This window comes from Osmerus mordax, chromosome 12 (genome assembly GCF_038355195.1).
Source record: "Osmerus mordax isolate fOsmMor3 chromosome 12, fOsmMor3.pri, whole genome shotgun sequence".
Lineage (NCBI taxonomy): Eukaryota > Metazoa > Chordata > Actinopteri > Osmeriformes > Osmeridae > Osmerus > Osmerus mordax.
Genome location: NC_090061.1, coordinates 11,176,070 through 11,191,377, shown reverse-complemented (window position 1 = coordinate 11,191,377; position 15,308 = coordinate 11,176,070). Strand labels below are relative to the sequence as shown.

Genomic DNA, 15,308 nt, shown 5'->3' with positions numbered 1-15,308 from the left:
GCGAAGACAAACAAACCCTGACCTGATATGTGTGTCCCAGGACACCGTGGTCTATGACCGCCTGGCGGACAGCTCTAGGTACAAAGACATCACCCTGAAACACCTGGAGCAGTTTGCTACAGAGGGTAAGTGAAGGAACAGCGCCCCCTGCCTGTGTCACACAGGACCAGCCGACCTGCCTGTGTCACACAGGACCAGCCAAGCTGCCTGTGTCACACAGGACCAGCCGACCTGCCTGTGTCACACAGGACCAGCCGAGCTGCCTGTGTCACACAGGACCAGCTCGGCTGCCTGTGTCACACAGGACCAGCCGACCTGCCTGTGTCACACAGGACCAGCCGAGCTGCCTGTGTGACACAGGACCAGCCGAGCTGCCTGTGTGACACAGGACCAGCCGAGCTGCCTGTGTCACACAGGACCGGCCGAGCTGCCTGTGTTACACAGGACCGGCCGAGCTGCCTGTGTCACACAGGACCAGCCGACCCTGGGAAATCTCCCTGCTTCCTCACAGGTTCAAATCCCCCCTGCATGTCACTTTGGTCGGCTAAATCAACACATAATAATATGAAGTGGTAACGGGTGTTCTCTTGCTTGCGTCCAGGTCTGCGTACTCTGTGCTTTGCGGTGGCGGAAATCAGCGAGTCGACATACCAGCAGTGGCTGGAGGTGTACCAGCGAGCCTCCACCTCCATCCAGAACAGAGCCCTCAAACTGGAGGAGAGCTACGAGCTCATCGAGAAGGTGAGAAGACTGAGATTCCAGTTGCAAACAGGAAGAAGGACTTTTATCCAAAACGATGTGCAAATAGAAAGCTGTTTCAATGTGTGATGAATGACATTTTGGTGTTCCCTAGTAGGAGATGTACACCCGGTAGTGCGAAACTGAGAGGGTATCCATCACAGTTTCAGTCCCACTGCCAACAAATAGCCGGAAGTCAACTGCTATCAGCCAAGACATTCCAGCACCGAGCAATCAGCTTGGCAAACAAGATAATGACCTGTTTGTTGACATACCTGCATGCTCAGGTTACCCTGTGTTACCTTCTGGGGCAACAAGGCGTCCGTTTCATAGCCGTCCACTCAGCCACATCAGGGCGAGGAGGCTGGCTTGATCCAAATCAGCCCTGGTAGAACTGAGCCCTTCAGCTTGATTAACGTGGGCCGGCTCCACGAGCACACATGGTATCTGGTCTGGGTGAAGGACGGAACTACGGGTGGGATCTGTGGCGCTGGCTCAGGACAAGAGAGGGGGGGAGGAGGAGGGGGGGAGGGGGTAGGTGAGGAGGGGGGGGGGGGGGGGGGGGGGGAAGAGAGGGAAGGGGAGGAGAGGGTGGTTGATGGTTGTCCCAGACCCAGGAAGTACAATCGGTTCCCTGTGAGAAACGTCGATGTGGAAGTGCTAGTCAAACACAGACGGCCGTGGTCATAAATCAGCCCCCAGCGCTGGGGCCTTCACCACTGCCCACACCAAATGGATTTCATCAATCACAAAGTAAACAGGAAGTTTTCAGCCGGAGTGATGGGTGCAGGAATGTGGGAAGCACACTAGGTGGCACCACAGACATTTCCACTCCTCTTGAAACCCGTGGTCCAGAGAAAACCATGTACGCATCTCAAGTATGAACAGATGTCTTTTCTTGGTACCTGTTTCATCATGCACTGAATAATAATTGCATGTAATCAACCAGGTCAACCCTGTACATTTTCAATTATTCCGTTTTTGTCAGTGTCTTAACCCGAGGATACAGCAACATTTCCATTTCCATGACCTGCATTCTGTATGAACCTGTCAGTGTTCACCAGGAGTGTGCAGTCCATGACCTCAGAGAATTCCTGTTTCAAATGTCAAGATTCACATGACTGCCATTAACATCAGTAGAACATGAATGGTTTTTAATTAACAGTCCAAATTAGATTATTTGAAACCTTTTCCAGAAAGGGCAAAACAATGTAAATCTCAGTAATTTAGCTCATGGGGTTGAATTAGTTGAAGGAACTGTAATGCAAATGTTTTTACCATGAACAAATACAACCTAATCCCTCGCGTGGTACCCCCAGCCTTCTCCTGTGTGCATGTGTGTGTGGAGGCAGGGGCTCTAGATCCACTGGTAGCCAGGCTCAGGTCACTGCTCTTTGGGGAGGTTTGACCGCTGCACCCCTGGCCTCCCTTCTGCAGCTGGCTCCCTTCTCCTCTCCTGGGTCCTGTCAAACCCTCAGGCCCATGCTAGCCCCTGACCGGCTTTCAAAGACCCACTGGCTTCCTGAGAAAAACACACAAGAACTACACACGAGTGTGCGTGTGTTTGTGTGTGTCGCCGGCCGAGCGAGGCTGTAGTTCTCTCTTCAGGCGCTTTCTCTCCCTCTCTCCCACTCTTTCAGTCTCTCTCTTTCTCTGTCACTCTTTCTTTCTCGGCCTTTTTTTCTGTCTCTCTCTCCCTCTGCTACCAACATACACATTACACACAACCCAGTCTGGCTTCACAGTCTACCCCCCCCCCCCCTCTCTCCCCCCCTCACTACAACCTTCAACCCTCAGTAGTTTTGGGGGGCAAAAAACAAGAGCAGCTGACGAGGGGGAAAACAAGAGTGCCAATGAGTGACACAGTCCGGACCCTCATTTTTCTCTGACACATGACATTGTAAAGCCCCTCTCACATTCAATTTTCCTCTATTCCACCCTCCCCCCATCTCTTCCTCCCTCCTCCTCTTCCTCCTCCTCTGCTCTGGTGTGGTGGTGCTGTGTAGAACCTGCAGCTGCTGGGAGCCACCGCCATCGAGGACAAACTCCAAGACAAGGTCCCCGAGACCATCGAGACCCTGATGAAGGCCGACATCAAGATCTGGATCCTGACCGGAGACAAGCAGGAGACGGCCATTAATATCGGTAATGACAGTTTTCCACATGTTATTTCACTTCAAGGCGCTTCACCCATAAACTAGGAGTAGTCCAGGGTTGTCTGTAACCAAAAGCAGATGAAATAATTCGGAATCACTTTACGGCCCAAATGGAAACCCACAGGTGAGTCTGGTCTGTGGTACCGAGGCCAACCTCAGACAGCCACTTACAGTAAGTCAGCACTGCGGTCCATCCTCACAGCTCCCTGTCGACCGTGCCTCCACCAGCGCGTACGCCTCCTAATGCACATGATGTATTGCTGGACTACATCGACATGAGCCAAAATAACAAACACACGTACACAAACAGCCTCATACATTCCTGGCCACCACAGGGGTTAGACCCTGCCGGGCTAGTCGGAGCAGTCAGAGGGGCCGAGGGCCATGCGTAGGGGCCAGGCGTCCTCTTAGAAGAACATGGCGGCCTGTAGTCTTTAGATGTGGGCTTATTAGGGTAAATTGCAAACTGCGCAGGCCTCCGAAAACGGCAATCTCCTTAAAAGAGTCTCTGGGAAAATAGATATTTAAAAGGACCTCCGTTTGTGGCCACCTACCACCGTGGGGCTGAATCAGCCTTTTGTGCCCCCGTGCCCAGCTGTGAGGAGGCTCTGCACACGCTCACAGGAAGTCTTTTTACAGGCCCGCCGCTTGACTGCGTTGCTCTGTAAAAACCCACTCAATATTGACTTTGTTTTTTACCATTTTCCTCGCTGAAAAGTGATCCCCGCTGCCAAGGGCCGGCCGCTCCTTTCAGCACGATGTGCTGGCGAGGCCGGCTTGTCGCGTTCGCTTTCCCATCACCCGCCTCTTCTCCTGGCTGCCCCGCTCCGTGAAAGAAGCTCTCATCTGGAGAAGAACCGGTCAAATCCGACTCTGTTTACCCTGTTTTCAGCTTCTGTAACATGGCCGAGTCTGTTTGGTTTGACTTGCCCAGCAGCAGGAACTGGGAAAATTGACACCGTTTTAGTCCAGTCCGTCGGAAAATGACCTGGAGTGACATAACCACTCTGACACCATATGTTACTGGCAGGCCTGAGCACTCAGCTATGAGATCACACCAAGCCGAGCTGGGAGCTGCCCTTGGTAAAAGGCCATGTGCCGTTAAAGGCAGAGTGTGGCCTGGGCTCCATGAAAGCACACTGCCTGCTGGCCAGGCGTGAGGCTAGACTCCATCTCCCATAAGGCAACTGGAGTGAGGACAGGCAAGTAAACAGAAAGTGAGTTAGTTTTGGCCGTGGGGGATGCGTCCCTTCTAGGAGTAGGACATGAAAGGTCAGACACACACCCCCGGCTGCCAACGCTAACACAAGCCCCCCCCCCCCTACCGCCCCCCCTCTCCCTCACCATGCACTACTGTGGAGTGTACAATCTGAGTGCCGCTCAGTTCAGTGCCCACATTGCCGGGAGCCTGCTATGACCACAATTAGCATCCTTAATCACCTCCCTAGTCGCTCTCTAAGGGGGTTAGTCATGTGACACAGTGTTGCGTTGAAAACATTGCCCAACGCCTCTGAGAACTGTGTTGTTTAGGTCGGCCAGGGCTTCACAGAGGGGAGGAGTTTACTTGGTAATACGTAAAAGGTAGTTTAGTTTGAGTCAAGTGAGCCTTTTAACATTAACACATTAAATGGGCTGTGGTGGAGGTCAGCTAGAGGGCTGAGGTGTGGGGTGTTGAGGTGGAGAAACGTTTTCCACACACCGGCTAATTTTTGGAAGTTTGCAAGTTAACACTTAAAAAAACAATCTGCCTGGCCCAGACCCAGACCCTGTTTTGTGTTGATTTGAGCTCTGGAAGTGAAACCTGTTCATTTCCTTATACAAGACCCCCTCTGTGTGTCTCTCTGTGTGTGTGTGAGTGTGTGTGTGTGTGTGTGTGTGTGTGTGCGAGGACAGCCACAGCAGTGTTTATGTAGGATCTCTCTACTTTCCTACTTTACATACCCTCCCATATACTCTCTCATTCATATAGCTTTAGGTTTTATGGCTAACCCTCTTCGACAAACAGCGGTCTCCACTTTTTGGTGCGGTCAATCCACAGATGGTGAACTGTGATAGGGCAGGGATTAGGCTGAGGATTCAGGCCTGGTGTCTGCTTTCCCCCAGGGATCTCCCATCTCTGACCCCTGAGGCAGCCCTGGGCGTCTGTCTCATCCCACAACCAAGATGGCTGCCCCCAGGGGAGCCATGCTGAACAAACAGAGAGAGGGGAGAGAGAGAGGGAGAGGGAGAGGGAGAGAGAGAGAGGGAGAGGGAGAGGGAGAGGGAGAGGGAGAGGGAGAGGGAGAGAGAGAGAGAGAGGGAGAGGGAGAGGGAGAGGGAGAGAGGGAGAGGGAGAGGTGTAACTGGCTCATAAAGCAGGAAGCGGGCATGTAAACATAGTCATCAGTCTTGTCTCCAGACTTTGATAGACTGGAGGCCGACCCTGGAGTAGCTAATGCATTGGCATGTTTGTTTTTCTTTTCACACCAATTTAGCCTTCGGGAGGACCGTATGGGAGAGAGATCAGATTGTTCAGGGTCATCTTTTTGGTTTAGTATAACTGAGTAGTGTGATGGAGATATTTGAGGACTTCTTCACTGTTTGTAGTTCCTTGAACAGAATTTCTTCTCTTCACATTTATCTCCACAGGACACTCCTGCAAACTGCTGACCAAGAACATGGGCATGCTGGTGATCAATGAAGACACTCTTGACGTGAGTAGATCAAATTGTGGATTCATGAATTGATAAACATTTACAAGACCCTTGTCATTTTCCTTTAACAGTCATCTACTGTAATACCAACGTACAATCCTCCATTGTTTCTCCTCTCAAATGAGAGTTATAGGCGAAAGCTGCAATAACATTAATTCAAATATGAGAAAGTGATTTTCAATTCCTCCATTTTTGTGTGAACGCCCTCGCTTTCCTCTTGCTCAAGTTTGATTGATTGTGGTTTCACTAAATAAGCCAAGGAGGAAGGCCCTGCTTGCCGAAGGCGATTGGCTGGAACAGAATTGCTGGAACATAATTGGATGGAAAGTAGAAGGCCACTCCAACATTAGAAATGGCCATTCTGGCACCGAGCTGCATGTGTTGCTAAAGAACTCTCAGTGGGCCTCATTAGCTTACATAACATGTTTATAGGGGACACAAGTTTTCATTTTATACTGAAAAAAAACGTACCTATTGTACCTTTAAGGTTTTAGCATAGTTTCTACTTGTGTTCACTTCTTCTTGGGTCTTTGACTCATCACTCAGTGTTCCAATCTCTCACAGCTCCCTCTCAGCCACAACCGTCATCATAATCCTTCTCTCGCGTGAAAAAAAAAAAAACCCTTGGGCATGTTTGCACCCTGGTCTCTCTAAGAATGTAAATCCTCACTACCACAAATATCGTGACCCAATGACAGGTTAATCCGAGCTTAGGACTCCACGCGCTGTGTGTTCCTGTGAGTGCTGCTGATCTGTATCAGCCTGGCAGCGTGATCACTGGATGTCTGCTGGAGGTTGGATGAAGGGCGGCTCAGGCCGTCGTGCCGTTCCAGCGCCGGAGGTTTGGGACTGGAGCCTGTGTGTTTGGGGAGGGCTCATCCTGTCAACGTGTTGTCAAAGCGACTCTCTGACGAACGTCAGGTCGGAGCTGCTAACACCTCGCCCGGTCGGCCGTTTTGACCCCTCTGGCCTGATCATAATTTCTCTTTGTTCGGTAGTCTCCTCAAACCCCACATCTATTTACCCATCTGTCTGTTTCTGTCTATATCCCTCCCGCCCCCGTGTGTCTCTCACTCTCTCTCACTCTCTCTGTCCAGAGGAGATAACCCTATCCAGGGAGGATATCTCTGTCAGAGGCAATCCTGTGAACTCCATCTAGTCATAGGCCCTGGGGGAGATAAAAGGTTTTAGGGGCCAAACGAGAGTGGACCAGATAGATTCCAGGAGCCTCCATGTCTCTCTTTTGCAATGTATCCCTAAACAGTGAAGAGACAGCCGGAGGGAAACCCAACGCACACGCACATCTCTTTTTACCAGGCTCCTGGCGGGAGAGTCTTGTCTGTTGTCGCTGGGAAGGAAGAGGGCCGACCTGCTGCTGCTCCTCGGAGAGGAAGCAGGGGGAGAGGAGCCGAGGACGGAGGAGGAAGCCCTCGCCGTGTCGGACGAGGGGGCGCAGGGACGGCAGGAAGGAGGAAGGCTGGGGGGGGGAAACGTCCGAGGGGGATGCGGCGACGACGGACGGCTTTCACTCTGTCGGCCGGTCGTTTAGCATGATAAATGAAGTGGAGGTAGAAGTCTCAGCCCCGCCGTCCGTAAAGCACGGCGGAGCGCCCTTTGAAATGTCAGCTCCCATTCTCCTGTGGCTCCGCAGATGCTTACATAGGGTTGTTTGTTAAAACACGGACCCCGAACACCCCCCCCCCCTCCCTCTCCAAAGTCGGCGCTCGCTGAGCGAAGAGCCAGCGGGGCTGGGAACTGGAGTGCTCTCATGTTGCCAAAGCAAGTAATTGGAGCAAGTCTTCCCTTCTGCTGTTTAGAAACGGTTATCAAAGAGAGGCGAAGTTTTAGACGGCTTGAAAGCCCACCTAAACATCCTCTGCGTTAAATATTTCGATCCCAGGAGAAGCAAATTGAAACGCGTTCTACAACTAGGATTGAGAGGGAGCGGGGGCCATTAAGTGAAGCTTCAACTCCTGCTTAGTAACTCGTTTAGCCAGAGGACTCAACGGAGGGCCAAGGACTGAGAGTTTCCACATGGCCATAACATGCAGGCCCTCGCTCCAAACAACTGGACTCTGCAGAGGCAGCGCTGCAGCGTTTGGACGGGCAGAAAAGAGGATGATTTGGTGGGGAATGTCCGTTCAGACATCACTAGTCGCTCGGCCTGATGTGGAGTGACAGGTGGAGCTGGTAAACCGGCGTCTAGACACGATCTGAGCGGGACTGTGTGTGTGCGTGTCCATCTCAACAGGCCAGAAATTCTCCTTCCTCTGGTGCCTTCATGTCTGTATTAGACAAACGTCATCATTTCCTTTCTACCCCAAAATCCCCATCAAGTGTGTCATGTCCTGTTGGCTATATCACTCGAGAGCTACATCAACACTGGAGCTCAGTCTTGATGGAGGCTCTTATGTATTTCTGAATGGACTCCATACAGCCTCTCCTAAACCAAACACTACTGAGTCACATAGGCTAAAATTGCTGGTATAGCCATAACAAAGAGGCTTTAAAAGGAGGCAACTTGCATTAGACCTAGAATTCCTCAGTGGAAATGAGTGGAAATGAGGGTCCCTACTTGAGGAAATAGCCTTAGTGTTTAACTGCTCTAATCATGTTTTATGATAAATAGCTTATACCCGAACACATCCAGTACACTTTCAGGAGATGTAGTTTACAAAGTATATATACATGTGGCACGGCCATACGCCGGTGTTTGGTTTTAAATGCGGTCTTGTTTCATCTCCCAGGTCAGGCAGCTCTCCTCCTTGTTCCAGGGCTGCAGACAGATGTCCAGCACGGTGCTGTGCTTCTCTGTGCTGGCTCTCCAAGAGCGAGGGCTTGCCGCACGTGCACACACGTACACACACGTGCACGCACGTGCACGCTCATCTTCCTCTCCGGCCGGCGTACGTCTTGGTCCCCGTCAGGGACGGCCGTGCTCGTGTAGGACTCCTCACGTCCGCCCTCCTCCTCCCTGCCTCTCTCTCCATCTCTTCCCTTCATAACCCTTTCTTAGCAAATATTTCCTTTTAAGCTCTAGTTTCAGAGCTTTGTTATGCCAGGGAAAGGTTTGCGTGGTCCCGTTGGTGCAATCTCGCTGCCCCGAGGTGTGCGACCCCCTCACCTTCCCAGGACCCCTCCCTCCTCACCTCAGCTTCTCTCATGACCAGCAAGCCACCCAGAACTCATAATTGTCACGCCTGGCCCGACCATCTGGTGAATGCGTTAGGTGTGACCTGAGGTGGCGATTTCTGGTTAGAAGGACCCAGTCGGGTCTCGTAACTCTGTTGAAGGTGTTCACACACACACACACACACGTGTTGGCCACATAACGCACGCACATCACACTCAGACCAACCCCTAAAAAAATATGAGACCTCACTGAGTGTGGGACCTTTTCTCGAAATCTGGTTAATAAACCGTGCTTTGCCATGGGGCTTTGTCCATACATACATGGACATTTGTTGGTGTTCTCTTCCGGTTTCTTCCGCTGTTCTCCCGTGATCTGAGATTGCAGCAGCTGTTATGTAGCAAGTACAGCTGGTGGACAGAGATGCTGGGAAACAGAGTTGTTCTGGTCCTTGATCTTATCCTCGTATCCAAGTTCACTTTGTGTATCCCGACTCATCTGCATGCTTGATTTCCTGCATCACGAAACTCCTAACTTTGTTAGAATTGTTGAAGGTCCGTTTACACAATTCGATTGAAATTTGAAATGTTGCGTGTTGAACTGTAAACAGGAAGACGTCAGTCTTGTCTTATTTTTCCTGGCATGAGCCCAGTTTAAAGGAAGTCCACCAGTGCACCAGCAATACGTTTCTTTGTCACGCTGCATCTGTGCAGTCACGATGGCGGGGATCATCTCCATGGCTTTAATCAGACAGCAATAATTGAAATTGAGGGACATTCGACAGAGCGTATCTGCATTTGTAACCATGTAATCAGTTGCTCAGGTTGAGGTTTGAGACAGTGTCATTTCCCAGCAGGAAGACTAGGTAGTATTACTTCTAGTAATGTATGCACAGGCACAGCTCCGGGAGTAGATGGCACACATCCTATCCCACCCTCCTAATAAACACGTCCCGTCAGTACCTGCTCCGGCCTCCTGTAAGGGATCTGTGATTGGTTTATCCTCCTGATGACCTCACCATCTGGCTGAAGATGGACGTTTTTTTTTTCTTTTCTTTTCTTACCCAAATGAAAGGATGACATCATGGCTTCTGTCCACCCCAGGCTTTCCTGAGTGGCGGATGCTGGGAGTCCTCAACGTGAGCACGTAATCCAGCTGGTGATGCTCGTGTTTATATCCTTTCAGCCTCGCCCCGTCATCACTGCAGCATATATCATCAGACTTGACAATACATCCATTCAGGGTTCTGAACTTCCACCCCATGGAGAAGTCGTGTCTTGGCCAAGATCTGAATCCCCTTCACCGGGCCTGTAAAACATGGCCGAAACAGGTCAGGCAGCTGCCGTACTGCAGCTTGAACCGAGCTACAGGAGTGGACATGCCATGGCTTATCTTTCTAACAGCTTGATTTAAGGAGGTAGACAGCACTGGGCTTCTGAGAATGGATGGGCCTGCTGTGACTTACTGTACCTCACCAGCCTGTCTCTGACTCGGCCCCTGAAACCTGAGCTATATGCACGGGATCCTGTGTGACCTAGCCTGGTCTCGCTTCTAGACTTGAAACGCTCATCGCCTGGGTCTGTGTGACACCCGTTGTCTCGGGTGTCTGCGCTCGCAGGAGATGATGCGTTTACGAGCGCTGCTCATGGCTCCAGCAGATGATCCAGGAATCATGGGATTTGTATTTTTTTTATGGACGAAATCATACGATGGTTCGGTGCAATCTCCAGCCAAACATAACCCCTCCGCCTGCACATGCTAACCCTTACAATAACAGTCTCCGATTTAAGGCCTAGTCCGTATTGGAAGGATCGTTTTCATAGTTGAAACATAACACTAACAGAGAGGTCAAATACAGGATCTGTATTTTTCATGTCAGAGGTGATTAAATTTGTCCAGGTTTAATCAGCCTGTGGAAATATTCCTGGCTTCCAGTTTGAACAAATTCAGCTGGCTTTTGGCATTCCTGAAAAATGGTTGTAAAACCCAGATGAATGGACAGACTAGGGTGCTGAGAACAAATGATTAAAGTGCTTGAGAAAGCAGACCCTCTCCTTCTCCTCCCTCGACTGCTGTCAATAACGGTTAATACCATGTGAAGTCACGCTCTTTCAAATGAGCCATCAAACTCGTTTTTTATGAAGCATAGCGTGTTTTTTGTGGGTAGTTGTTATTATGTATGTTCTGTCAATGTATTAAGTAATATAAACTAATATTTTAACTGACTTGCACAACTTTACTATATGGGAAAATGAGACGTATTGTTAAACCATTTATGGTCATCGAAGGGTAAATTATTACTTGAAAATATGTTGAAATATGTTGCCATGGTTTTGGTGTAATCATAAAAAATATATTTTTATTTGTGCTTTAACAGGCCACCAGAGAGACACTCAGCCACCACTGTGGCATGCTGGGAGATGCCCTCCACAAGGAGAACGACTTTGCCCTCATCATTGACGGAAAGACGCTGAAATACGCCCTCACGTTTGGAGCGCGCCAATACTTCCTTGACCTGGCCCTGTCCTGCAAGGCTGTGATATGCTGCAGGTAAGAGCAAGGCATCATGGGAAATCTAGACTTAGAGGTCAGTATTCATGAAGAATTCCCTCAGCTGACTGTTATCAAGGAGACACTTACTTCACAGGTACCCCCACAGTGATGCGGTCAAATATCTGTCAAACTATTGATTTACTTTTCAGGTAGTGACTCAGTTTTACCTCACGTGTCTGCCTTGATTGAAATGAGACTCATGACTAACCCAAACCCTTTAGGCATATGTGTTGCAGGAGCAAATCAGGTCAAAAGGAAATATTTTTATGTATTAGTCTTTAGTTTGCCATGTACTTTACAACTGCAACTTAAAACCTGAGGTAGTCAAATTAAAAACATCACCTCAAATGATGACGGGGTGCTCTGTTGATCTGCCCGGGTCACATAAATAAAAGGAAGTACTTAAGCGGCCAAGCGACCGTGACCAAGTCTGGGCCAAAAATCAGCGCCATGCTCTAAGAAAAACAACAAACTACAGGTGCCACTGCCTCCATCCAGCGGATGACGTCAGCCTGTTTCTTCCTCCGAGTCTCTCCTCATTACCCAGCCCAGGACCGCCAGCAGACCCCGGAGGGATGAATGGAGCGTCTTTAAGCATGTAGAAAACAGCATGTAAATGGTCTCGAGGGGATTCGCTAGCTAGCGTAACGATGACATAGCGTTTACGACACCTTTCTCGAGAGACCCGCCGTGCTGTTCATCACTTTTAAAGCCCGGCCGGCGGTGGTAGCGCTGCACGGTCGGGGATGCTCCCCTCCAGCCTCGCTGTCCGTCCGCCTCTGAGCGGGGGGGGCTCATAAAGGAAGGGTTTGCAGGATGTGGCAGATGAGCCTCTAGGTTACTGGTCCAGCCAGGCAGGTCAGCCAGGCAGACAGAGGTCATGGGGGATTGTCAGACTGGAGGGGAACGAGAAAACGTCCACGAGGCCGAATTATTAGCCGGAAAATGAGATCAATTGCTCATGTGAGTTTGGAGAAATGTGGACGGCTGTCCAAGAGATCCTCCGTTGTGAGCGCGCTGTCTGGCTTTGTGCACAGCTGCTACCAGGTGTAATAACAGACATGTCTCATGTTTATACAGGAAAAGCCCTAATGTACTCAATCACTCTGACACTGACTTCACTGCAGCTTCCTGTGTTCCTGCTGTCCTCAGGGTGTCCCCGCTGCAGAAGTCGGAGGTGGTGGAGATGGTGAAGAAGCAGGTGAAGGTGATCACACTGGCTATAGGCGACGGCGCCAACGACGTGGGCATGATCCAGACGGCTCACGTGGGCGTGGGCATCTCCGGCAACGAGGGCCTGCAGGCGGCCAACTCCTCCGACTACTCCATCGCCCAGGTGAGGCCCCGGGGGGTGGAGGGCCCGGGGGGTGGAGGCCCCGGGGGGTGGAGGGCCCGGGGGGTAGAGGCCCCGGGGGGTAGAGGCCCCGGGGGGTGGAGGGCCCGGGGGGTAGAGGCCCCGGGGGGTAGAGGGCCCGGGGGGTGGAGGCCCCGGGGGGTGGAGGCCCCGGGGGGTGGAGGGCCCGGGGGGTAGAGGCCCCGGGGGGTAGAGGGCCCGGGGGGTGGAGGGCCCGGGGGGTGGAGGCCCCGGGGGGTGGAGGGCCCGGGGGGTAGAGGCCCCGGGGGGTGGAGGGCCCGGGGGGTAGAGGGCCCGGGGGGTGGAGGCCCCGGGGGGTGAAGGGGCACAGAGGTTGACCTGAGCCACCCAGGACATTCTGACCCCGAAGAGGAAGCAAGAGCTACGAGGGGAGGAGTGTTTTGGGAGAGGTGATTGGAGGGTTGTACGATTCCAAAACGGTGACCGTAGTTCCAAAGAAAGACCTCAAATCGAGAGTGCGGTTGTAGCCAACAAGGAGTTAAAGGTGAGGTTGCCAGGTGTGCAGCTCCTGTGGTGGATCAGATTGGCTTACACAGGTGACCAGCAGCAGAACAGGCTTCTGTTGACACCCCAGTGACATAGAAACTGATCCAGGCAGTCCTATGTAAGCATATTCTGGTATCCAGCTAAGCATTATCACTGAAACTCATCATCTTACACATGCTGTACTCCAGAGCCAGCATTGTGCCACGCAACAAAAGCCACTGAGGTCTTATATCATGGACACAACTTGCTTTTTTTGTTGAGGTTTTCTTTCCCCCCCCCCCCCCCCCACCACCCTCCTCACTGTCCTCCATGTTCAGACAGCTCAGGGCCACAGCAGGGGGAGCGGGCCCATAAGTCACATTCTCTGTCCCAAGCATCCAGTTACTCTCACAGAGACTGCAGCTCGTCCTAAGTGCCCCAACCATCCAAATGACATTTACAAATGGCACTTCCTAGAATCCATTAAATCAGTCGCAACCCTGCAGCGGTTCCAGTTTCTTTTCAGACATTGATTGATTTGTCCTTATTGGTGTAACTTCGCCCTACTATACCTTCCCACTGCTCTCTGTATAACTACATTAGTCTTGGGGATTTAACTTTGTTTTCTTCTTCACTTTTTCCTTTGAAGTTAGACGGTTTAGTTCCGAGAGTTGAGTGATATAATAGCAGTTGTTTAGCGTCTTGAGGTGAAACTTGGACCTAGAGACAGTTATGCTAAAGCTTAAGGCGTCGCTGGCCCAGAGTAGAGAGAGGTTAAGCTAGGCACCTCAGCTGTCTGTCTGTCATCAACTATCAGTGCTGTGGTCACCAGGAGTTTAACCCCTGACCCCCAGAGGTCACGGCTGACAGGACAGCCAGAAGACATCTCCATATACCCAGGAAGGTCGTGCTGTTGTAGAGAAGCCAGACCTTTTTTGTGTTAGCGTTTAGCATGACGAACCTCCGTGTGATGGAGATACAGCCCGTATCAAGCCCCCCTCGGCCTGCAGTACAGTGTGCCCCCCTCAGCCTGCAGTACAGTGTGCCCCCCTCGGCCTGCAGTACAGTGTGCCCCCCTCGGCCTGCAGTACAGTGTGCCCCCCTCAGCCTGCAGTACAGTGTGCCCCCCTCGGCCTGCAGTACAGTGTGCCCCCCTCGGCCTGCAGTACAGTGTGCCCCCCTCAGCCTGCAGTACAGTGTGCCCCCCTCGGCCTGCAGTACAGTGTGCCCCCCTCAGCCTGCAGTACAGTGTGCCCCCCTCAGCCTGCAGTACAGTGTGCCCCCCTCAGCCTGCAGTACAGTGTGCCCCCCTCAGCCTGCAGTACAGTGTGCCCCCCTCGGCCTGCAGTACAGTGTGCCCCCCTCAGCCTGCAGTACAGTGTGCCCCCCTCAGCCTGCAGTACAGTGTGCTCCCCTCAGCCTGCAGTACAGTGTGCCCCCCTCGGCCTGCAGTACAGTGTGCCCCCCTCAGCCTGCAGTACAGTGTGCCCCCCTCAGCCTGCAGTACAGTGTGCCCCCCTCGGCCTGCAGTACAGTGTGCCCCCCTCGGCCTGCAGTACAGTGTGCCCCCCTCAGCCTGCAGTACAGTTTGCCCCCCTCAGCCTGCAGTACAGTGTGCCCCCCTCGGCCTGCAGTACAGTGTGCCCCCCTCGGCCTGCAGTACAGTGTGCCCCCCTCGGCCTGCAGTACAGTGTGCCCCCCTCAGCCTGCAGTACAGTGTGCGCCTTGTTGTAAACTCCTAGCTGGTTGGGAAGCAACACAAAACGCTCGCTACAGCGTTCTCAATCTAATCACCGTTATCGGCAAATGATTACACCGAAAATATGACATGCACCACATGCCCTAAATAGAAGGATTATCAGGAGCCCATTTAGATATTCGACTGTAACCCTGGGAGAGCACAGCCCCTCTCTCACTCTCTCCCCTTTTCAACAACTTCAGGCAAAGTTAAGACCCCACTATCAAACTGTGACCAGAAATGTTTGGAATGTGTGGAGGAAGACCATGCCCTCTGCTCCTCAGCACCCCTAAAGATCCCTGCTGGCAGACACTGATAAGACCGTTCCTTTATTTCCTTCAAAAGGTTCCTTCCGTTAAATGCTTCTATTCCAGGCTAGATTCTAATCCCCCATTCTAGATCCCAACGTACCTTTTTGACAATGCATTCTGTGTGATGCCTGAATTACAGTCGCTTGTTA

General features: G+C 51.8%; 1 protein-coding gene across 2 annotated transcripts in view; it reads left to right on the top strand.

Annotated features, from left to right (window-relative positions):
- Positions 1–15,308, top strand: part of atp8a1 (ATPase phospholipid transporting 8A1) — an 88,643-nt gene that overhangs the window by 47,104 nt on the left and 26,231 nt on the right. For both annotated transcript variants that reach the window (XM_067247247.1, XM_067247246.1), the window contains 6 exons: positions 41–125; positions 602–741; positions 2,745–2,883; positions 5,523–5,587; positions 11,095–11,267; positions 12,423–12,606. In XM_067247247.1, coding sequence (XP_067103348.1) covers positions 41–125; positions 602–741; positions 2,745–2,883; positions 5,523–5,587; positions 11,095–11,267; positions 12,423–12,606 — 786 coding nt within the window. The remainder of the gene's footprint in view (positions 1–40; positions 126–601; positions 742–2,744; positions 2,884–5,522; positions 5,588–11,094; positions 11,268–12,422; positions 12,607–15,308) is intronic.